This window comes from Aedes aegypti, chromosome 3, assembly GCF_002204515.2.
Source record: "Aedes aegypti strain LVP_AGWG chromosome 3, AaegL5.0 Primary Assembly, whole genome shotgun sequence".
Classification (NCBI taxonomy): Eukaryota; Metazoa; Arthropoda; class Insecta; order Diptera; family Culicidae; genus Aedes; species Aedes aegypti.
This window is the reverse complement of record NC_035109.1, coordinates 263,426,674-263,451,987: the sequence shown is the minus strand read 5'-3', so window position 1 is coordinate 263,451,987 and position 25,314 is coordinate 263,426,674. Positions and strand designations below refer to the sequence as shown.

At 43.1% G+C, this 25,314-nt stretch overlaps 1 protein-coding gene and 1 long non-coding RNA gene across 5 annotated transcripts in view; one reads left to right on the top strand and one right to left on the bottom strand.

Moving 5' to 3' along the window:
* LOC5571126 (protein transport protein Sec31A) overlaps positions 1–25,314 on the top strand; it is a 54,124-nt gene that overhangs the window by 11,368 nt on the left and 17,442 nt on the right. Inside the window, exons 6-9 of one of the 4 annotated variants that reach the window (XM_021853575.1) lie at positions 22,581–22,631; positions 22,833–23,088; positions 23,153–24,540; positions 24,725–24,823. In XM_021853575.1, coding sequence (XP_021709267.1) covers positions 22,581–22,631; positions 22,833–23,088; positions 23,153–24,540; positions 24,725–24,823 — 1,794 coding nt within the window. The remainder of the gene's footprint in view (positions 1–22,580; positions 22,632–22,832; positions 23,089–23,152; positions 24,541–24,724; positions 24,824–25,314) is intronic. The other 3 variants (XM_021853576.1, XM_021853577.1, XM_021853578.1) reach the window with 3 other exon arrangements.
* On the bottom strand, positions 6,638–7,696 carry LOC110679274. The gene is made up of 2 exons (XR_002502350.1): positions 7,116–7,696; positions 6,638–7,058 (listed from the first exon to the last, which is right to left on the bottom strand). It is a non-coding gene; the product is annotated as an uncharacterized LOC110679274 (long non-coding RNA).

The following is a 25,314-nucleotide window of genomic DNA, read 5'->3' as shown; positions in this document are numbered from 1 at the left end:
CTCCCTACTCACGGCTGTTTTCAGGGTTCCAATCTCCCGTGCCCTTCGTAGGCTGCTTGCTTGTCCGCTTCATCATGATGGTGTTTGGAGCCTCCCTACTCACGGCTGTTTTCAGGGTTCCAATTTCCCGTGCCTTCCGTAGGCTGCTTGCTTGCTGCTGCGCTTTTTCGTGATGGTCTTTGGAGCCTCCCTACTCACGATGGTTTTCAGGGTTCCAATCTCCCGTGCCCTTCATAGGCTCCAGTTACGTCCTCCTCCTCTCAATGCCCTCCAGCTGCTGTCTCACTGCGCCCGATAGTGGCCGTAAGCTTCAACTCCGCGTCGAACCGATTTTTGGTCGTCGATCTCCGGGTCTCCACTCCTCCTATCAGAGAATGCATCTGGTGCATTGCCGAGATCCCTACTCCCCGTTTCCAAAGACGTAGGGTGCGATTTCTCCCGCTTCGCGAACGGCGCACGGTACACCTCCTGGCGCGATGGAAGTGTTTTGGGTACCGCATGTTGGTTTTCTTCCCTGCTTGATGTAGTCGCGAATCCTATACTTTTGGTGAAGATTATGGGCTACAACGAAGGTGACGAGACGTCCTGGTGGAGAGGTAGTCGTTAAGAAGTTGTTGCTCATCACACCTGACTTTTGCCATTTTCCCGTTTGGTACGTGTTTTGGAGTATGATACTAATTGTTGACAGGCTTTGCCTGTGGACATAGCTTTATCGTTGTGGAACCTCGCTCGGATGAACGGAAATCCTTGCCATAGTCTTGATTGGGGTTGCTGAAGTGGAGCGTTGTTGTAGCGGATTCTCACTCTCAGCATTCGTGGTCAAATCTCCCGGTGGTTGGTGTTTTCGGCTGCTACTGATTCTTGTTAACAGGCACCGCCTGTGTACATAGCTTGAACGTTTCGGAACCTCGTTCGTTTGAACGGAAATCCTTACAGCAATCTCCTAATCGGTATAGCTGAGGCGAAGCAGAATTGTGGATACTGTGCTCGCCTCTGCTCGTTGTCACTGCTCTCATTTGGTGTTTTTGTCAGCTTTCGCTTCTTGGTTGACAGGCACTGCCTGCGTACATAGCTTTACACCTTTACGCTTAGTCTGCTTTGATGTCCTTCGCGTGGAATCTTCCCTTCTTGCCGCTTAGAACATCTTCCAACAGATAAAGGTTCGTTCCAAGGATTTCCTTCACAATAGCTGGAACGAATTTCGGCTCTAGTTTGCTGGTGATCTGATCCACTTTTGAGGAGAGAACGAATGTTCGGCGCCACACGAGATCTCCTACCTTGAACGCGACTGATCTTGTGCGAAGATTATATCGCTGCTTCGCCCGCTGGTGACTGTTCTTCATTCGCTCGATTATGAGCTTCTGGATTCGGAGAATTGCTGATAGTCTCAGATCTTGTGCTATTTTTGGGTCGTCTGGAGTGTTGAGTTCTTGCTGCTTGTAGAGGTCCGTGTGTAACAGCAGGTTTCGCCCGAAGTTTGCCTCGTGAGGACTCACTCCCGTTGCTTCGTGTTTCGCTCCGTTTATCGCTGCTGTAATTGCCGGCAGCTTTTCGTCCCACTCACGGTGATCACCATCTAGCAATGCTCGGATACATGTTACTACGACGCGGTTTACGCGCTCGGCGTTGTTGACTTGCGGACAGTAGAATGCTGTTTTCATGTGGCCAATCTTGTGTTTCGCTAGCCAGGATTTAAACACCATCGATTCGAACTGCTTACCGTTGTCGGACAGTATGAGCCTTGGACGAGAGAACTTCAGACAAACTTCTTCCTCCAGAAACTCCACCATCTTCTGGGAATCCGCTGTGCGCATCGGCTTGACGATCACATACTTGCTGACCCAGTCTACTATCACCAACAGCACTGTGTTTCCTCGCTTGGAACGTGTGAGCGGACCGACAAAGTCCACCGATATCATCTCCCACGGAGTCTTCGCTGGCTTGGGGTTTCCCATCTGCGGCATCATCTTCCTTCCTGGCGCTTTGCATGCCTTGCAGATCACACAGCTCCTCACGTAATCGCCAATCTCCTGCTGCATTTGTGGCCAGTAGTAGTGGGCTTGAATTTTGTGCCAAGTCTTGTAGAAGCCAAGGTGCGCTGCTGCAGGTTCGTCGTGGTATCTACGGATGAGCTGCAACCTCTCTTCTTTCGGAACGACTTGCTTCCACTTGTGGTGTACTGCACCGACTTCGTCCTTGCAGCGACAGTTCTTGTAGAGGATATCGTTCGCAATGCGGAAGTCCGGAAACTGATCGCCCTCGCTCTTCACTTTCTCAATCAGCTTTCTATACCACGCATCCTCTACTTGGTCTACCGCGAACACTGCTTCGGCTACCGTTCGTGAGAGTGCGTCCGGAACTACGTTGACCGATCCCTTTCTGTACCGGATCTCGAAATCGAACGCATTCAACCGCAGCAGCCATCGGCTCATCAAAGCGGTCGGATTCTTCATCGATTTTAGGTAGCTGAGCGCCGCATGGTCACAATAGACGATAAATCTAATTCCTTCCACATATCCTCTGAACTTTTCTATCGCTCGGATTACCGCGAGACACTCTCGCTCCGTGACCGAATACTTCCTCTCGGACGCTGACAGCTTTTGCGAGAAATAGCTGATTGGATGTTCTTCGCCGTTGTTGTCCTGTGTTAGCACTGCTCCGATTGCTGTGTCGCTGGCATCGCACGCTATAGCGAATGGTCTGTTATAGTCCGGCATCGCTAGCACTGGTGCCGAGACCAGAGCTGCCTTTAGCTTGAGGAATGCTTCTTCAGCGATGGGATTCCAACGGAACTTGGTCTTGCCAGACGTCAGGTTTGTCAACGGTGCCGCTAGCTGTGAAAATCCGGCGATGAAACGACGGTACCAATTGCAAACGCCAAGGAATCGCTGAACTTCTTTTCGTGTTGTTGGAGTCGGAAACTGTACTATTGCTTGGATCTTCTCTTCATCTACTAGCCAGCCTTGATCGTCGATCACGTAGCCGAGATACTTCATGCTCTTTCGGCAGAACTTGGATTTCTCCGACGATATCGAGAGATTCGCCTGTCGCAGTCGGCGGGCCACTTCTTCCAGCAGAGCGATATGCTCCTCAAAGGTTTCCGAGCAGATGATGATGTCGTCCAGGTAATGGAATACCAACGGCTCCAAATCGGCGAACAAATGAGTCATGAGTCTCGCTAGGGCTTGGCTCGCTGTACACAGTCCAAAAGGCACAACTTTGAACTGGAAGTGGCCTCTGGATGGAACTGTAAACGCTGTCAATGGTCTTGAGGTCTGATGAAGTGGCAACTGCCAGAAAGCGTCCTTGAGATCGATCGACGAGATGTATTTGCTGCTTCGAAGATTGTTTGTGATCGCTGCTATCTGCGGGATTGGATATCCCTCGTTCACCATGATGGAGTTGAGGTGACGAGCATCCAAGCAAACGCGATACTGACCGGTTTTCTTCTTGACAGCAACCAATGGGTTGTTCCATGGAGAGAACTGTGCCTCCTCGATGACGCCGAGGGCGATCATCCGGTCGATCTCCTTGTTCACCTCCTGCAGAACATACGGTGACATTGGGTAATGCCGTTGCTTGCGAGGTGGGGCGTTGCCCACATCGATGCGATGCTCATACAGCTTTGTACGGCCTAGCTTGCCCTCTACCGCTTTTGGGAACTTCCGGATCGCTTGTTCTAGTCGCTTCTTCTGTTCGGACGTCAGTTGCTTCATCTCATGATCCTCGACGACTTCTTCGTCCTGCTTTGCTTCCATAGTGCAGCACACAGCCTTCACTCCGAACTTGTCCCAGAAATTCATCCCTAGAATGATGCAGTCCGGGATTGAAGGTACTAACAGTACTGGAAGGACTTCGTTCCGGTTATTGTACACGATGGGAAGATAAACGAAATTCTTGATTTTGTGTTTCGTGCCGTCTGCCGTTTTTATCCCGCCACAGACGGTTCCTCTCTGTAGTCCGTACTCCTCTGCCAGATTGACCATATTTCCTCCTAGCAGAGAGCAGTTCGCTCCACTGTCTAGCAAGGCTGTTAACTCCTTCCCCAACACAGATATGACGGCGTGCGGTCGATTGTCGCTTCCGGGATTGATGATTAACGAGTTTAGGTTTCGAAATTCTGGAATGTCTGAGGGGTTTCCGATACTTTGCGAAGAGCCGCTCCCCTCTATTGCTGGTTCTCCGCTGGGTAGTTTACCGCACCTGTGCGGCAGGTAAAGCAGCTGCGTAACGAGTAGCCTTTTCGTCCACACCGGTAGCAGAAAAGGATAGCTTGCGGCTTCGGACAATCCATAAACCTATGACCTTCCTCGTCGCAGTTCCAGCAAACCAGTATCGATCGTTGCTGGTTTTCTGCTTCCTGCTGTTCTTCCGACTGGCGTTCTACCAGTCTTGCTGGCTCCTGCTGAAGAAAGTTGCTTCGCCGGTTGTAGTTTTGCGACTCTTCCAGCGAACTTGGCCTCCATAGCCGCGCTGACCAGTTCTGCACCCTTTGTTGCTGTTCTTGTTGCTGCTCTGGCTGCCGTGGCTGATACGGAACGGCTTGCGACCGTTGCTCTTGTATAGGTGGTTTCGTGTCTCTCATCTGCTGTCGCATTACTTGCGGGCTGTTCACCTCGATTTGATTGAACCTGTCCGGAAACCTGGGCTGCCTTTCGTTTCTTGGCGTGAAATTTTGTCGCGTAGTTCTCCGCTCTAGGTTCATTTTCAATGCGTTGACTTGCTCTGCCAACTCATCGATGGTGTGCTGCCAATGGCCTTCGTCCTGATCTTCCACTGTCTCGTAGTCAGGTGCGCTATCCTGAACCTCCACCGCATGAACTCTGCCAAAGCGTTGAGGATGCTGTTGCTGTTGCAAAGGAGTCGGTCTGTTGGTCGCCACAGGCGTAGCAAAGTTTGGTTCCAGCAACGCACTGTGTGGAATCGGGATCCTGCGCTGTCTGTTCAGGAGCATTCTCGTCTCGTCGTATCCGGTGCACACCTCGACCATCTCTTCCAAAGAACGGGGCCTTGCTGCTGTTACGATAGCCGCATAGTTCTCGTTCATATTCTTCTTCACCAGGAAGAACTTCTCATCAGCTGGAATCGGTGGATCCACAAAGCGAAAGAGCGCCGAAATGTCCCGATAGTATTTCGCAAACGATTCCTCTCTTCCTTGAAATCTGAAGCTGGCCTCCAAACGCAGGATTTGCGAGTAGCCGCTAGGCAAGAACTCTCTTCGAATTTCTCTCTTAAAGTCGTCCCAGGTACGTAGTAGTTGCTGAGAAGTTGCTCGTGCGTACCAATCAATGGCGTCCTCTTGCAGCAGGTGCTTGATGGAGCTCAGAAGTGTATCATCACTCATGCCTTCCGACCTTGCAAACGTCTCCACCCGGTCCAGGAAAACGTTGAGAGAGGTTGTGTCCTTCTCGCCTCGGAACTTGAATGGTCAGTTATGCACTGCTTTCTGCATCCTTCGCTCATCTGCTCGTTCCGGTGCTGGTCGTTCTCGCCGGATCAGCCGCTCCAGTTCTTCTCGCATCCTGTAGCATTCTTCTCGCATCCGCTCTTCTCTCTCCTGCATCTGCCTGATTCTCACTTCCAGCGCTTCTTGTGATGGGATTTCTCTTGCCTGTTGATTCCATCCTGCATACTCCCTGGCCAGGTAGGGAGGAGGTGGTGAACTGCTTCGCCGTCTTGAATCCGCTTGTCGTCTGTCTTCATGGTCTGCTTGGAAAGAACTGGAAAACAATAGTCCTCTTCCTTGTCCACACGAAAATGATGACATCAGAGGTGGTTGCGGTGCTGGGGGTGGTGAATTGTCTTGAATAGAGGTGCTTCCAACTGGGATTGTGACTTCCGCTGTTCCTCCAACAGCTCCTTCAGAGTCGTTGTTGTTCCTCCTCACAGCGCCAGTTGATGTTGAGTTTCTCACCGCGTTTTCACCCATTTGTACACCATTCACTACACTTGTACCATTCACTTTGTTTAACAGCACGTTAACATGCATGGACAACATAGCATGTGTTTCCTGCAGCTCGACCGGAGGACGGATCAATTGCAAACGGTCGCGATAATGATTAAGACGTGTCCGGATTTTACTCAAGGATGCACTATCGTTAGTGCGAATAGCCGCTTCCGTGCTGATGTGCAGCTGTTGTATTTGAGTTTCACAGTGCTCAATGTTTGACTGTGAACTCATAACATGGCATGAGCTTGTGGGCTGGTTGTCTCGCAAGGACTCCTCCTGCATGAGTGCCTTGAGACGTAAGACCTTGCCTCTATGGGTGGTAGGTCCCAAATTAACTACATGACGCAGGGCCAACTCATACGTCACCTCTTCGTCCGTCAAATGTGTGTAATCCATGTCTTAACTTATGCGTAAGGGCTAAAAATTTTGTTGATTATCAAGGCCGGATAATCAAAAGCACAAAACCAAATTTGCTAAATCACAAACCAAAAATTCGCTAACGATAGTACAAAATTTTGTGGATTTTCAGTTGGGCGCCAATGTTGCGGTTCTGTCGAGGAGGGAATGGGAATCTCGATCAGTCCCGGAAAGCTCAAAGGGGTGGCATGCCAAACAAACTAAACTCCAACACAAATCTGAATAAAGTGTACATACTTTATTCAAAGGACATTTTCTTATCTCCTTCTAAGCCTCATCCTACTCTAGCTTGCCTGCCTTCCTTTTCTCTTTTGAATTTCTACTTATGTGCTAATTTTCCATCTTGTACTCACTATTGGGGCGCCCCTACCGTAATCGCTGTTCTGGCCGCCGCCATCATCATGGATGTCACCCTTCCGCACATGATTCCACACTACCCTGCAGTGCAGCCGTGGCTCGCTCGCTGGTGTACTATGCCTTCACGACGTCTGACCAAGACTTGCGGTTGCAACTCAGTGTCGTATACTGCGGCTGTCGAAGGCGTCTTTCGGTGGACCAGTGGTTCGGCCCTCTCCGGGCTTGACTCAACTCCCGACCGATAGTTCGCAGCCACCTCGCGGTCGCACCTGGTTCGAACAAGTCCGATGCCACTATCCGTGTGTGGATTAGCTGTAAATAGAGAAACAAAGCCCTAAGGCACCGAAGCCATCAGCCTCTGCGGTGTTGACATTTGCGACGAAGCACTTACTTCCGAGGGAAGGCTTTGTTTTTGAACCGAAGGATGGACGTGGAGGTTCTCTGCGAAGTGATCGACTTCTAGGCTGGCTGAATCAAACGACTGTGGAGCAAATGATTTACGTTTAGGGATTGTGCCGAGGACAACTTAATTTTGTCTTACCCGTCGTTCGTATCGCTCTAGCGACGTGTATGCTTTCCGCGAATGGCATGAACTTTGGCGAGAGAAATCCGGTAATGGTTGCTGTGAAATACCAGGTATTTTTTTCAGCGTGAGTACTTATCGTGATCAATGGTTTTCTTACCGGACCCTGCCTGGGTTGCATCCGATGGAATCGTCCTGGACGTCGTAACTGTTTTTTCAGAGGTCACGGGATGGGATGGAATTTACTCGTGGATTCCGTCCGCGTGGAAGGTTGCTCGTCCGATCTTCAAAGATGGCGGATGGATAGCGTCACCACCGCACTCTATTCGCCTTTTATCACTAATGGTTCTTGATCCAATATGGTTGCCTTTTTGAGCGCGGCTAATTTTCACCCTCCTAGCTTAACAGCACTTTACAGTTACGGATTACACGCCCCGGCAAAATCCTTGGGTGACGTGCGGTTGAAAGTTTTACTTTTTTGCCACAAATCCACTGCGCACTTTCACTAGGTTTGTCGGAACTAATTCGTTGTTTCTTCGACGCAGATTTTCCGTGCGACGTGGACTGCTCACTGTACTACGGTACTCTGATTTTCATCATCGACTGTACTCGTCCACATACCCATCATTTTGCAGCTTGCGATGGTGTTGGTGAAGAAGAGAAAGGAGAGAAAGAGTAGCGTCGGTTTTCTATTCTCGTTTGCCTTGCCACATACCGATGGAGATGTGCGTGCGTCGCGCTGAGATTTTTCTCTGATCTTTGCCCTTTGCTCTCGCGGCGGCTTTCTGCTACCAGCGTCACCGTCATTGAGACTATGGTATTTTGCTGATGCTCTTGATTGCTTCCGTATCTCCCGGTGTGAGTTTATTTCGTGCAATACCAGCAAAGTAGTGGAGAATGCGTGTTACTGATGGCAGCTAACAGTGTTGGCTGATGATCTCTATCAGGGCGGTCGGCTTTTCTGATTAAACACTTTTGCAGGGGTTTTCAAGATGTGGCGTGCGGAGCGATACTTTTTCTTCCATTGGCATGGTTACAATAATTGGCTTAATGCTAATTTTGTTTCAAATGTACACTAAATCAACCAAACATATTTCAAACGTAACAATGTATGTTGGAACATTAAAGTTTTTTAATTTTACAATCAAACCTTCATGCCAAACACGGTCGAATACTTTGTCCATGTCTAGAAGAGCAAGACCAGTAGAATAGCCTTCAGATTTGTTGGAACGGATCAAAATTGTTACACGTTGAAGTTGATGAGTGGTCAAATGTCCATGGCGGAATCCGAACTGTTCATTGGCAAAAAATGAATTTTCGTTGATGTGGACCATCATTCAAAATAACCTTTTCAAAAAGTTTACTGATGGAGGAAAGAAAACTGATTGGACGATAGCTAGAAGCTTATGCAGAATTTTTGTCTGGTTTTAAAATTGGAACAACCTTAGCATTTTTTTCCATTTGTCAGGAAAATATGCTAATTGAAAACATTTATTAAACATATCAACTAAAAATGATTAGCTACTTTCTGGAAGTTTCTTGATGAGGATGTAGAAAATTCCATCATCACCAGGAGCGTTCATATTTTTGAATTTTTTAATAATAGTTCTCACTTCTTCAAAATCAGTCTCCCAGGCATTTTCGAAAACGTTCTCTTGATTGAGAATATTTCCGAAGTCCTGTGTAACTTGATTTTCAATTGGACTAGTAAGTCCTAAATTAAAATTGTGCGCACTTTAAACTGCATAGCAAATTTTTGAGCTTTTTCGCAATTGGTTAGTAATAATTTGTTTTCCTCTTTCAATGCCGGTATTGGCTTCTGAGGTTTTTTTCTAAATTTTAAATAATTCCCAAAAAGGCTTTGAGCCAGGGTCCAATTGAGAAATCTTATTTTCATAATTTTTGTTTCTTAATTGTGCAAAACGTTTCTTGATTTCTTTCTGCAAATCCTGCCATATAATTTTCATAGCAGGATCGCGAGTGCGTTGAAATTGCCTTCTCGTCACGTTTTTAAGGCGGATCAAAAGTTTAAGATCATCGTCTACAATCACGGATTCAAATTTTACTTCACATTTTGGAATTGCAATGCTCCTGGCTTCAAAAATGGAATTTGTTAAAGTTTCAAGAGCATTGTCAATATCAAGTTTTGTTTGTAAAGAAATGTTAACATCAAGATTAGAGTCAATATACGTTTCATATATATTCCAGTCGGCTCGAAAATAATTGAAAGTGGAGCTGATGGGATTAAGATTCGCTTCATGGAATATTTGAAATGTAGATCAGAATCAAAATCAGCATGAGTACCGTGACATGCCCTATTACCGTGAGGTTAAAAAATCTCAAGTTTCAATCAATCATGAAAAAATAATGTATGATTATTTTCAAGTTTTTTAAGTTTCCTACAGTAGACCCTTTTTATATTTTGCACATAAATTATAATTCGTACTATTTTGAAAATTTTAATCATAGTTAGAGTTGATGTTGTTAAACACACCATTATTCCAAATACCGTGCATCTGACCCCGACTGCCGGGTGACACTTTGAAACATCTCTCAGTTGAACGAACGATGCGCACCATAATTAAAAATTTTATATCAAACAACGTCTTCAGGTTTGTATGATTGGTTCAGGAAAATATATATTTTACTCAGTCATTTTGGAATCGTAGCTGAAACACGGTATTTGGAACTCAGAAGCAACCGTGCCCTAATACCGTGTGTTGACACCAGGCGATTGTATTCTAACATTATTTTTGTTTGTTTGTGTGTGCACCTTTAGTTCAATTTTGTCATGGCTTTATAAAGACTTCTTTTTATGGTAACGTTTGTGACAATCATTTAGAAAAATAAATAATAGTATATGCTAAAAATTCACATAATTCCCATATACACGGTATTAGGCAACACACGGAATTAGAGCAGGTCACGGTAATCAGTTGGCTACAAAGATGACTAGAATCGGTTAAGACAAAGTCAAGTAGATGGATTTCTAGAAGAGGAAAAACATGTAGGGCTATCAGGGTATTGAATTGAGAAATATCCTGAAGAGCACTCATCAAATAAAATTCTGCCGTTGGAATTACTTTGAGAATTATTCCATGACCGATGTTTGACATTAAAGTCACCAATAACAAAAAAAATTGACTTATTGCGAGTCAATTTTCGTAAGTCAGTTTGGAGCAAATTAACTTGCTGTCCGGAGCATTGAAGAGGCAAACAGGAAAGTATATTTACCAAGCTGTGTTTCAACAGAAACACCTAAAGTTTCAAAAACTTTAGTTTCAAATGACGAAAACATTTGATGTTTTATACGCCTATGACTGATAATTGCAACTCCCACACATGCCCCATCAAGTCGATCATTACGATACACAAAAAAGTTAGGATCTCTTTTGAGTTTAGATGCAAAAAAATAATAGTATTTTATTTTTTTGCAAAAAGTGAAGTGTTAAAGTTCAATTAGTAGTTTGAAACATACTCTCCTAAATTTAATAAAAAAGTGTAGTTAGATCCAGGTTTCAAATACATTTCAGTAATAACTGCTATATGCACGTTATTAGCTGTACGAAAATTAAACAACTCGTCCTCTTCACCATTCAGAGAACGAGCATTCCAATTTAAAAAAAATATATTTGGATCCATTAGAAAAACGTAATCCAATAACAATTTGATTAGTAAATTTTACACCAACTTGGTGGCTTTGAACATTGCATCAATCATTAGATTCAGTTCAGTTAGAAAATTAAAATCAGAGGCAGACATATCACTTAAAGTGGGTACATTATCTGATGAATTCCCATTAGAATTTTCGGTAGACGAAGAGGCGGAGTAGATGTTACCTGTGGCGGTAGGGTTTTTTCCATTTGATTTGAAACAAGTAGAATGGGTACTCATAGTACGAATAGGGGAGGAGTCCAAATTATATGCTACGATATCAGCAAAGGATTTACCGCGGGTAGATACATTAAATACATACAAGTTAAAAGATTCAAACGGCTACTCGACGGATTCAAATTAGTTTGTAAATGAGCATGATTATGATCTTCCTGATGGGTATGATTCCTAATCAAGCGATCGTTAACTGAAAAATGAGTATGGTTCGATACTCTACCAGGCAAATTCCGGAAACGACCGTTATCGTAACGGATATTATCTTTCATCTGCCTGGCACGAGCCTCAATGACTCTCTTGCGTGGAGGGCAATTCCAAAAATTTGACTTGTGATTGGCCCCGCAATTAGAGCATATAAACTTGGTGGTATCTTCCTTCACTGGACAGACGTCCTTGGCGTGAGAAGAACCTCCGCAAATCATGCATTTAGCATCCATGCGACAATTTTTTGTACCATGACCCCACTTTTGGCACCGACGGCACTGAGTGGGGTTCTGCTAATTTCCTCCAGGTTTCTGGAAATGTTCCCATGTCACACGGACATCGAACATAAGTTTTGCTTTTTCTAAAGCTTTAATATTATTCAGTTAAAATGAACTAAATAATTTTCTTGAGAAAGCCCTTTCCGAACAAGGCCAGATTGGGTTCTCTTTTTCATAATGATTACTTGGACTGGGGAAAATCCAAGTAAATCATTTATTCCATTTTTGATCTCTTCAGGTGACTTATAGTCACTTGAGAAACCTTTCAAGACGACTTTGAACAAACGTTCAGTTTTGTCGTCATAAGTAAAAAAAATGTGCTTCTTCTCTTCAAGATGTTTGAGAAGAAGTTTACGATCTTTAAGAGTTTCCGGCAAAACGCGACAGCCTCCTTTCTTTGCGATTTGGAAGGAAACCTTGATTCCCCTAATGGAGTTCAAGATCTCTTGCCTAAATCCCCCAAATTCGAAACAACTGACCACGATAGGCGGCAATCTTTGCTTCCTCACTTGAATCAAATAGCCTGGGCTAGAGGCTGCTTTGATTTGGTGTTCGGAAAATTTGTTTAGAGTATCGAGCTCATTTCGATACAATTATCAACATTATTCATTTCACCCTTGGAAGAAAGTTCGTATTCCGGAGGAACGGTCTTTCTTCCATTCTTGCCACGTTTAGTGACAGTCTTAAATCCCACTTTTATGGAAGGAAGTTGTTTCCTTTTGATCTTAGTTGCAACCATAACTAATCGACAACAGAAAAAGTGGGACTACCACCGCTAGTGGTGAATAACCGAAAGAAGACGTGACCTCCTAAGAGGTTTTTTTTTCCCAAGACGGTGTCCAAGAAGGATTACCTCCGCTAGCTTTCGCCAACGGGTTCAACGAAAAATCGAAGGCACGGGTCCAAAAAGGATCGTAAAGGGATCAATAGTAGAAAAAATAGTACTGAAAAGTACTGTTTTAGTAGCACTGAAAAGTACCGTTTTTAATTTTAGCACTGAAAAGTATTGTGTTTGTAGCACTGTTATTGCTTTAGGTGGTTTTTAAGCAAACTTCCAAGAGTAGAGAGAACTCGTGTACGCACAGCACGAAGGTACGATGCGTACTGGCTAGCTGGGCTTCAAATGCGGTAACACAAAGCAATCAAGGGATACTTAGCAACCATGATCCATATCACCGCCACCCAAGCAAAGAAAATCAAACTTTGACATCGCCTTCCTTGTGAAAAATCTTGCCGTATTTGGTGTTCCCGCATTTCATACTTGCGTTTCAAACGCACACAGCAATACAACTTGCAAGTATTTATTCATTTTCAAACCAAATTTACTCCAAGTTTCCTCAATCAAGAAATGTTTTCATATAAATATGGAGTTATGAAGAGGAATTTACCTCTCACGTGACATCGACTAGTGGAGATATAGAGCCATTAAAATATCAACTTATGGAGAGCACGTTGTATGGAAATTTGAAGGGACTGAAACGTCCATCGAGTCATAGAATATCGGGTTGTGGATAAAAGTTGGTTTCCATGGCTATCTCGATATCCACTTGGATCGCATTTGCACTGGTTTTGAGTTATATAGCTCGATACCTCCCTACCTCGATGGTCCCTTCAAATTCGAGTTATGGAGAGTTGACTGTATCATTCGTCCAGTCTGGCTAAGGCCCATGGCTGCTTGTCGCCAGCCACGCATTCTGCGGAGAGTCCGCAAATCGTCTTCAATTTGATCGATCCATCTGGCTCGTTGTGCACCACGTCGTCTTGTGCCGGTCGGATTGTTTTCGAGAACCATTTTCACCGGGTTGTTATCCGACATTCTGGTGACATGCCCGACCCACCGCAGTCTCCCAATTTTTGCGAGGTAGACGATGGTTGGTTCTCCCAGCAGCTGGTGCAATTCATGGTTCATCCGCCTTCTCCTCGTTCCGTCTTTCATCTGCACTCCGCAAGATCTTTCGTTCGAAATTGAAGAGATCTGTGGAGTTCAAAGTAGGGACAATTTCCAGCAACGATGCATCTCTAGATTTATTTGCTGGTCTCGTTGTCGGCGGTCATCAGTGAGCCCAACGCCCATTTCTTCGACAACCTCGATTTAATCACCATCAATATGAACTCGAAGTGGGGGGCGTGCCGTGTCTTCTCTTGAGCCCCTCGCTATCATGTACTTCGTCTTCGACACATTGATGTTAAGTCCATTTCGCCTAGCTTCAGCCCTTAGTCGGATGTACGTATTAGCCATCGTCTCAAAGCTGCGTGCTACAATATCAATGTCGTCGGTGAAACCAAGTAGCTGAACGAACTTTCTGAAGATCGTGCCACTCGTGTCAGTGCTTCACCACCATATTTTAGCAGGTCGCTTGGTAGTTGGACTACTCCAGCGGTTTTGTTGTTTTCAGCCGTCTAATCTCCTTTTCAATCTCTTAGATTCCGCGCGTACTACAAAAGTTATTTCAGTGTCACCTTCGCTACTGGCCACTTCACCATTAAGGTGCTCGTCGTAGTGCTGCCGCCACCTTTCGACCACCACACGTTCGTTCGTGAGAAGATTTCCCTCACAGTCTCTGCCAATGTCAATTTGTGACACAAAGCGTTTGCGCAAACGGTTAAGCTTCTCGTAAAACTGATAGATTTGCTTTACTAAGCTTAATTAAACTATAAGTTAGATCAAAGCCCGTGACTGGTTTACAAGTTGAAAGATAGATAACTGTCTCTAGCTAGCACTCGAAAAGTAATGATTTATTTCTCTTTTTCGTTTGACCAACAGACCTCTCGTTGGTCGCTTCTGATTGTTCTTGAAAACATCGCATTTCACATTCGTTTATATCAGAGTATGCGTAAGGCAAAATGGATACACTCAAAATTAAAACACATCAAAAAACTTCCGTGTGTCTTTAACGCGGAACAGCTCTTCCATCGCTTCACGATCTCGTTCTTCTGGCTGGCGCTTCTTTCTCCGGAAGATCGAGTTTGGTATGTTCCGTGCCTGTTTATACCGTGCCTCGTTCGCTATCGTGCGGTGTTGCAGCATTGTTGCCTATGCTGCCTACTTCTTATTCTTCAACTGCTCGTATTCGACGTCGTACCAGTCGTTTGCGAAAATTGATAAAGAAAGTTATCAGTTAATTGTGGAAGTGCCATAACAACAATAAGCTGAAAAGCAAGCTCTGACCCATTGAAGACGTAATGCCCAGAAGTAGCCGAGTAACTCTTGGTGTGATTGATTGTGGAATTCTTGGGAAATTGAGAAACTTACTGAAGAAAATGTTTGAAATACATTTAACTGTGAGAATTTTCAAATGGCTTTTTAAAATAATTCCTGTAGGAATCAGTAAAGGAATTGGTGAAGGCATTTCTGAGCTGGAGGTCTGGTTTTACAAAAGTAGCGTTGGTAAACAATCTTGTTGAGGATAAATGTAATGAAGAAATTTTTAACAATTAAAAAAATAAAACGAATTTTGACAAAAACTTTTCGTGTCTTGGACATCTTTTGACTGACAAAGAACTTCTGCCGTCTGAAGAAAAAGTTTCAACTATTATCCAAGCAATTACCAATGTTAAGGAACTAAGAACTTTTCCTGGGTTGGGTAATTTTTATAACAAATTCGTACCATATATTTCGTTTAAGCTAAGGAGTCTTTATGCTCTGTTGGTCAACAAGCGATCAAATATGCCTCTAAGTATTATGATCCTGAAAAACATCTTGTGGTAGTCATAGATACTAGTTCATATGGATTTGGAGGAGTATTAACTTATGATGTAGATGAATTAAAAAAAAACATATATGCTTTACATCTTTTTGTTTTTAAATTCAGCTCAAAGACGATACCCCATTTTTGTCGTCAGTTATAAAATTCATTAATAATTCCTAAAAATATTAACTTTAAATTAATCGTTTCGGATTTGTTTAACAGCTTTAAAGGCTTGATTTTTTTACGTTGGAATCACACATCAATCTCATTCTATTTTATTGCTCGATCTCTTAAATCTTTAAATGCACGGTCCGCAATACTGTGCTGTGATTCACAGCATTTTGCTTCCATGTGCTTATAGTAGCGCTTTCTGCCCATAAAAGTATAACTGTCCCATATAGATTTTCGAACCAACACCGTTTTTCATCGCAACATTCATGTTTTATATATACTTCACTTTTCACATAAAATTTAATACCTACACTTTGTTTGATAATTTCGTGGAAACATATTAAGTTGGTACAGTCTCATATGGAAAAATAAAGGCATAACAGTCTCAATATGAACTTTCAGCCCAAACAACAACTGCAGGACGTGAATTGTGTGCATGTTTATTTATTTTGCTAATCAATAGAAGCAAAGTAAGTTTACTGGGCGGTAGTGCTGAATGAATATGGCATACAGAAATGTACTAAAAAATAGACATTTGTACGAGAAGACAAATTTTGCTCAATGCCTACCTTTTCCATATGGGACAGTGATGCTTTTATGGGTAGTATTGTACCTTAAAAAATGTTATTTTCAGTAGAGAAATTCTCACTGAAACCAGGCCGCCATAGGCACACATCGTTAGAATTTCAATTTTATGTTCACTCGTACGCTAGCTAGCTGAATAGTTTGCAAAAAAAGCTCATTCTTTATAAATGTTGGGTATTTCTTCACGTGATATGTCTCATATTTCCCTTGGAACACATAGCAAACTTAGTGGCATCGTATAATAGAAGAAGAGTATGCGTAACCTTTTTTAGTGGAAGCCTTAAAATTCAACAAGTGCCAAAAAGATAAAAAAACATTCTACTGCCTAAAATTAAGGTGAAGATGAATCGAAGCCAAACTTCAAATTTTCAAGAGCACGGATCTGGAGAACCAAACATCCGTTCAAGCTGAAAACCTAATCGATTGGTCACTAGCTGCTCGACCAATCGATTAGGTTTTCAGCTCAAACGAACGTTTGGTTCTTCAGATTTGACCCTAAGACGGCGTCAAAATCCAAGAGGGCCGCCATATTTTTTCATTTAAATTAATACTCTTATTCGTAACTCGACTCTTTCTTCTTTCTTTTCTTTCTTTTTCTGGCGTTACGTCCCACTGGGACAGAGCCTGCTTCTCAGCTCTCCACAGTTATTAACTGAGAGCTTACTATGCCAATGACCATTTTTGCATGCGTATATCGTGTGGCAGGTACGAAGATACTCTATGCCCTGGGAAGTCGAGAAAATTTCCAACCCGAAAAGGTTCTCGACCGGTGGGATTCGAAGCCACGACCCTCAGCTTGGTCTTGCTGAATAGCTGTGCGTTTACCGCTACGGCTATCTGGGCCCCTAACTCGACTCTTTGTTGTACAAAAAACGATGTTTTGATTGATTGCACTCGCCGAAATCGTCAAAATCGTAGAACATGATTTAGAAAATCGTTCAATCCTAATAAAATTCAAAATGGCAGTCAAATCCAAAATGGCAGCCATTTTTTTTAGTCTCTATCCATCCTTTATACGATGTCACTAAGATTGCTATGTGATCCAAGGGAAATACGAGACATATCACGTGAAGAAATATCCAAGGTTTATCAAAAGTACGTTCGAGGGGTCGCTCAATTTGAGAAAACCGAAAGGACCACCCTTTAGTTTTAGCATATAGCGATCAGTGACATAAAATTCGAATTCTAACGATGCGTGCCGATGACGGCCTAGTTTTAGCAAGAATTGCTCAGTAGCAAACATTTTTTTATCAATCTGAACAATTGATAAATATTAGAGCTGTTTATGGCCATTCTTAACGAGAAAAGCTCAAAAACTATATACCGTGACATGCTCTATTACCGTGAGGTTAAAAAAACTCAAGTTTCAATCGATCAGATAAAAATAACGTATGATTATTTTCTAATCTTTCATGTTTTATGTAGTAGACCGTTTTATATACTTTGCATAAAAAATATGATTTGAACCATTTTGAACATTTTAACCATAGTTACAGTTGATGTTGTTAAACATACCAGTGTTCCAAATACCGTGCATCTGACCCCGACTGCCGGTCACATTTTGAAACATCTCTCAATTGAACGAACGAAGCACATCAAAAATAAAACTTTGGTATCAAACAACGTATTGAGGTTTGCATGATTGATTCGAGAAATAAAATATATATTTCACTTCGCTATTTTGGAATTATAACTGAAACACGGTATTTGGAACACATAAGCAATCGTGCCCTAATACCGTGTGTTGGCACCAGGCGATTACATTCAAACATTATTTTTGTTTGTTAGTGTGTGCAACTTTAGTTCAAGTTTGTCATGGCTTTCTAAATACTATTTAATTAGCTAACGTTTGTGACAATCATTTAGAAAAATAAATAATATAATATGCTAGAAAACCACATAATTCCCAAATACACGGTATTAGGCAACACACGGAATTAGAGCAGATCACGGTAAAAAGATTTTAATTTGAGTATCGATCAAGGCACATCGAGACAAATTAGAATGAGTTCTATTTTAGGTACAGTGCTGTTCTGAATAATAGTAGCGCATGTTGATTCTCATACTATATGCCAAACTCTGGAATGCTCTAGCTAGTATTATTCCCTTTCTAGAAATCGAGTTGCAATTTTCTCCACAACAAATAAAAACAAATTTTTGAGGGAAAGTCAGGGAATTTCACTAGAGGTCAGGGAAAAACATAATTACTACAACATCAAACAAGTTGATTTTCTCCAATTTAATCCGATGTCTGCATTTAGTACGATTAATGAAAAAATGGTAATCAATCTTTCAAAATAGCAATACATCGTTGTAGAGTGAACTGTACATTACTACTTATACTTTTTCTCAGAATCTATTTCTTTAATGAACAACATCAACAGCATATCAATCTTCGAAGTTGGCGTAGATTGCTCCAAAAATAATAAGTTCTAAAGTTTCCTAAATCAACTCATTCTTTTTGCTCAGAATCTTGAGAGAAAATGGAGCTCAATCCATCAAATCATGTCAATCCCTACGCGTTTACTCAAAATATCTTAGTAAAACGAAAAATAGATAAAAAACAATGAGGGTTCTTATTTTCAAGAGCACACATCTGTAGGACAGGCTATTTCCTGTTTTTTATCAGGTGGTTTCTGGAAACAGTACATATGAATATAATGCCATGCTCTTATACTGATATTTTTCCATTTTGCTATCTATTTCAATTTCGATTTTTCTATTTTAATTTTCCAGAAATTTTTGAAAATCTGATTAGTAGCGTTACTTTAGGATTTTTATCGGGAGCTTACTCACAAATATGTACAGTTTGTTTTTCTAAGATTCTAAGAAGGTTACAAATGAGTATGGCCATTAGGTGACTCAGAATTTTATGAGATTATACTCAACTTTTAACCGCTTTATTCATATGAATCAAGTTTATATAATTTAAATCAAGAATATCAAGTTTAAGAAGTGTGCTCAGTTTTATCATATCATCTTGAATAAACGCTCGATAAAGTTATATGATAGGTGTATTTAAGTAAGTAAAAGCTTTTGTTCAGTTTATTCATACGATCTAAAACATACCCATCGCACATTGCACGTCGTATGTAGAAAAATCATCAGAAACTCGAAGTTGGCCAGTTGGGAGTCTTTCTTAGAAAGCCTGAACGGATCCCAATCTTCTGCTCAACTTTGGGGTAGTATCAACGCCCTCAGTGGTAAGAGGAAAACCACTCAAATGTCCCTTTCAATCAACGGCGCTTATATATCAGATCCACCTGTGGTAGCTGCAGCTCTCGGAGACTATTTCTCGCACCTTTCCTCCAGAAGCAACTATAACGATTCCTTCATGCGACGCGTTCATCCCTGCTCTGCATCGCTGCCCAATTTCCACGTCCCCAACGATCCAAGCAACGATTTGGTTAACACGGCTTTCTCGCTCAACGAGCTAAAATTTGCTCTCAGCTGTTGTTCTGGTAACTCGGCCGGCCCAGATAATGTCAGTTATCCACAATTGAAGAACCTTCCCGCGACAGGTGTTATAAAACTTCTAGAATTAATTAACCAATCATGGCTCTCCGACAAATACCCAGATGAATGGCACGAAAGTTTAGTAATTCCCATCCCTAAAGCCAACTGCTGTTCTAAAGATCCAACTAAATACCGTCCCATTGCCCTTACATGTTGTCTCTCCAAGGTGATGGAAAGAATGGTAAATCGGCGGCTCAAACAGAAGCTTGAATCCGATAGACGGCTTGACCAAAGGCAGCATGCATTCCGATCAGGTTTTGGTACTAACACGTACTTTGCAGCATTGGGCGATGTGCTTCATAAAGCGAATGCTGAAGGGCTACACACGGAAGTGATATCTCTAGATATTTCAAAGGCTTTCAATTGTACCTGGACACCGCTAGTCCTTCAACAACTTGTTGACTGGGGGCTATCAGGGCACATAGTGCACTTTTGCAAAAACTTCCTTGTCAATCGCTTTTTCCGTGTTGCAATCGGAGATACTACCTCGGAGTCTTACCCAGAAGAAACTGGTGTCCCCCAAGGATCTGTTATTGCTGTGACCCTCTTCCTCGTAGCGATGAACAGTGTTTTCTCCGTTATTCCCCGAGGTGTCCATATCTTCGTGTATGCTGACGATATATTGTTAGTCGTATCTGGCAGCACCCGTGGTCGCACCAGGATTCGGGCCCAAGCTGCTGTTAGTTCAGTCGTAAAATGGGTGACATCAGTTGGTTTCAGCCTCTCCGCCAATAAAAGTGTACGCTGCCACGTCTGTAAGTATAGGCATCAATACGACACCAATCCGGGTGGATGGTAACCCTATTCCCTCCAAGAAGACAGTGAAAGTACTCGGGATCATAATTGATCGACACCTGTCTTTTAAGCCGCATTTTACCAACGTTAAGAATAACTGCCAAACAAGATTGAATCTACTTCGGACAATCTCCCGTCCACATCGTTCCAATAATCGTGGGATTCGATTCCGAGTAGCTGAAGCCATTGTTGATAGCCGTCTCCTGTATGGCTTGGAGCTCACCTGCATCGCCTACAACCAGCTGGTAGAAATATTAGCGCCCATATACAACAGCTACATTCGTACTATTTCCGGACTCCTCCCGTCTACGCCAGCCGACTCTGCATGTGTCGAGGCGGGTCGACCACCTTTTCGCCATTTCATAACCAAAGCAATTTGCACTAAGGCTGCAGTCCATGCTGCAAAAACCTCCGGGCGCCGTAAAATGTTTCTTCTTGAAGAAGGAAATAAGATTTTCCGTAGGGTGGCCAATAGAAATCTCCCCCCTGTGGCTAAGTACCACTGGTACGGAGACAATAGTTGGCATAAAGAAACACCAAAAATCGATGACGAAATCAAGCGTCGATTTAGAGCGGGTGACAACTCGCAAACGCTTCGAATGTCAGTGCTTGAATGGTTGCAGACAAAATATTCAGGCTACGAGCACCGTTACACAGATGGCTCCCTCTCCCAGGTAGGAGTAGGTATTGGAATCATCGGACATTCTCTGGAAATCAGCAAAAGTCTTCATCCGTGGTACTCAATCTTCTCGGCGGAAGCTGTGGCGGTTTTTATTGCTGCTACTACTGTCAGCGTGCGACCAATTTTAGTGTTAACGGACTCCGCCAGTGTCATCTCTGCCCTTCAATCTGATACCCCACAGCACCCTTGGATACAAGGAATTATTAAAAATTCACCACACAGCACTGTGTTTGCCTGGATACCCGGCCATTGCGGAATCCCTGGAAACGTTGCAGCGGATCGACTCGCTGGAATCGGTCACGCCGAACGGAGGTATAGCTCCACAGCCCCGCTGGATGATGTCAAAAGACACATCAGGAAAAAATTTAGGGACCACTGGAATGTCGAATGGGCTAGCTCCCACTCATCATATATCCGAAAAATCAAACAAGATACGTCTGCCTGGGATGATCGTAAATCCTTACGTGAACAACGGGTTGTCTCAAGATTGCGTACTGGACACACGCGTCTCTCTCACAACTTCGATGGAGCTGATTTCAACGTTATCTGCTCAACGTGCAACGTGAGAAACACTGTTGAGCACTTCCTATGTGTCTGTCCCCAGTATGAGTTCTCACGTCAAACATATGGACTCTCCAGCAGTATCCGGGAAATTCTAAGTGACGATGCATCCGCTACAACCTCCCTGATCTGTTTCCTCAAAGATGCTGGCCTCTTCTATAGGATCTAACTGTGGGCAGCCCGAGATCATTTTCGTTGTTATAGTGACCTCACCACAAATTAATAGGGCAAATCTTGTGCAAACACTTTGGATTTGGAACATTAGCGCAAATAGGTATACTAGAATAACAAATTATAACACAGTGAAGTAATCCGGGAACGTCAGTAACTTTAGCAGATTAGCTACGAAACCTTTGGCGAGACCCCACGGTTGGGCTCGAAGACGGACCCTTATGGTTCGCCTTACTTTCCCCCGTTACACGAGTGCCCTTCAGGCACCTCATGTGGCAGTGATGAACTAGCCAAACGAGTTAAAAATCACTTTAATAAAGGAAAAAAAAAAAATAAAAATAAAACATACCAAACCAACAAATCAGCATGGTCTGGAAAACAACTGAAAGGTCAGGGAATTTTATTTTCAAAATAGAGTTGACACCCTGTTTTCAAATTTTATTTGCAAAACCATGCTCAAAAGCTTTCATTTGACGTAAACATGCCATCGATGAGTTCATTTTTTGATTTTTAAACATACTTTTTCTTAGTTGATTGACTTTAGGTACATCGAGAATTGAAAAAATATTCAATATCAATATTATTGTTTTTTACTAAATGCATAAGTATGCTAAAAGAAGCCCTTTAAGGCAAAATATATCGATACTTAGGTAGTAAATAGAACATAAGTTTATCACTCTTCGTATTAATTTCATCTTAATTATCATATGCGTACGTAGTTTGACTTTATACCATACATTTGCTAGAACTGAAATTTGCATCATGTGGCATTTTCCATATTTTATGCTAGAATAATTCCACCGAGACGGATCCGAGCACCGACGATAGTACTGATCTCTCGGTAAGACGAGTCTAATCATAAATCCGTAGCGAGTCGTGTATTTATCATTTACCACCCGTAGATACTGCAGTCGAATGAATGCATTTGCCTAAGCTTTCTCCCGTACCAATTGATCTTATATTTTTCTCTCGAACATTTGAGTGTTTAGTTGCATTACCTTGATAGTTCGAAAGGATAATCAATCGTTTCTCGTTCATACAGACAATGGATAACAACGCCGTTTTCGATGCCATTGCTGCCGGCAACAAGCTGCTGAATGACCAGAAACCAACGACAGATGGAGAGCCCAAGGGCGATGAAAATGAAAAGAAGGGCTACGCTCCCTATCGGATTCACACTGGCCAGGACAGCGAGGGTTTGATTTGCGAAGCTTTGTTGACTGGAAATCTGGAAGCTGCTGTTGAACTGTGCATGAACGCTGGCAAAACTACCGAAGCTCTGATTCTGGCGATGAATGGTGAGACATTTGCATGCTTATTGATGTTTAATAATTTTCTTACATTGGGTTTTATCGGTTTTAGGTGGTTCGGATCTGTTGGCTCGCGTGCAGTTACGCTATTTGAAGAATAGTGAGAGTTACTTGGCCAATATCATATCAGCTCTAGTGACGGAAGATTGGAGTGGCGTCGTCACTCAGTGTACCATTGACTCGTGGAAGGAGGCGTTAGTGGCAGCGTTGACTCATTGCAAAAATCAGCTGCCATTGCTGTGCGAGAGGCTCGGAGAACGGTTACAGATAGAAGCTGGCAATGACACCGAGTTGGCTCGGAATGCAATACTCTGTTATATTTGTGCTGGAAGCACTGAAAGACTGGTGGAGGCTTGGAATCTCCAGAAACCCAACAATCCTGTGGGTGATTTTATCAATGGAGATCCTGACAAGAATAATAATAGCAATCGAGATCTGCAGGAACTTGTGGAGGTTGCGATGCTTCTTCAAAAGGCTCTTGAAATGCAAGGCAGGACAACGACTATTTCCGGAAAATTAGCGGACTTACTTTCCCAGTATGCTAGTTTGTTGGCAGCGCAGGGTTCGTTGAACTCTGCTCTGACCTACGTTGGCAATTCTGCTGATCCTGGTATGGAAGATTTGAGAGATCGACTTTATTACGCTCTAGGTCATAAAAGCAATGTGCCAGTACAACAATACAACAACCAGTACAACGCAGGGCAGCGAGGACCTGTAAGCAATCAGCAACCACCAGCTTTCAATCCAATGTTCCCAACGATTGGTCAAGCTGCAAAAATGAAAAATTGGCCACCATTCAACACGCCTCCGGCTCCAGCTCAAGCTCCAGCACCGATCCCCACAATCCCTCAACCAATGAGTCAATCCTCTTGGAATACCACTCCATTCCAAACAGGACTTCCATCTCAACAGCCACCTATGGCTTCTACATTTGCCCCGCCACCTACAATTCCCCCTGTAGCAACAAAACCTCCACTTGGTCCTCCAATGGCTGCAGACCCATCACAACAACCTCGTCCATCATCCGTCAACTCTCAATCAGGAGCTACTCCATTGTCGAGAGCCAAATATGTGCTCGATCCTTCAGTGACCTCTGGTCCATCCTACGGCCAAACGCCTGCTAATATGTACAATCCAAATGCCTACCAGCCATCCGCTGCGCAGCAGTTCAATACGCAACCCATAAGCCAACAGCCACCGGCCTCTCTCTACAATCCATCGCAGCCAGCTCAGAAAACGAACAATTTCAAACCCTTTACTCCGGCTCCCCTGGTACAACCAGGCGTGTCCCCGTATATTCCTGGAGTTTCTCCGTTGGACGTCTCCGCTCCTCCCGCAGCAGCAGTGCCGCCTCCACCTATGGCCAACATCCAAAGGAATCCAACGCCTCCACCTGGCTGGAACGACCCGCCGGCCTTGAAAAGCACTTCTCGTTCACAGGTAAGTCCATCAATCCTTTTTTAAAATCTCCCTTTCCCCTTCTATTATGTACTTGATTCATCTTTCTCTTTTCTTCTCTCTCACTATCTTCCACCGTACCCATCAATATGTGTGTAATCCACTTTGTTACTTTTCGTTGATCACATCACTATTTTTGTAACTCCCTCGCATTCAATACATGTAGCTCAGTGAGCAATACGAAATGTCGGCGGTCCATGCCGGGACTCGTCGTTGGCGAAAAATCATCGATTCGCACGATCACTCGAATCGATCCTCGCCGCAGGTTAGAGCTGATTAACGTCTTTGCATTTGATTCTCGTTTTGTTTTGTGTTATTTTGTTCTTTTTCTCAAATTCTCTTACCATTTATAATATATTGATACAGTTTGTGTTAATTGAGTGATCACTCAATAATTGCTTTTCTCCAAGATTCGGCGCCACTAGGTATGTCACTATTTATCCACCTTGTTGAGACCATGGACTGGATAGATTTGTTCTTAATTGATAGTCAAGCAGTGATCCATTTCGACTAATATCATTTAACCTCTTCCCGACCACGACTTTCTGTTTGGATGGCAAGAAAAGCTTCAAACAAGAAGTGCTAGAACAAAAGTTGTCAACAAGTGCCTAAATTTATCTAATCGTCAAAAATGTTGTGTGTAAAACATGAATTATTTGATTGTTGATAGTCGACACTATTAGATAAGTAGACAATTTGAGTGCTTTGATGAGTCATCAAGATTATCTCAATAATTACTTTATAACATTGAACTGA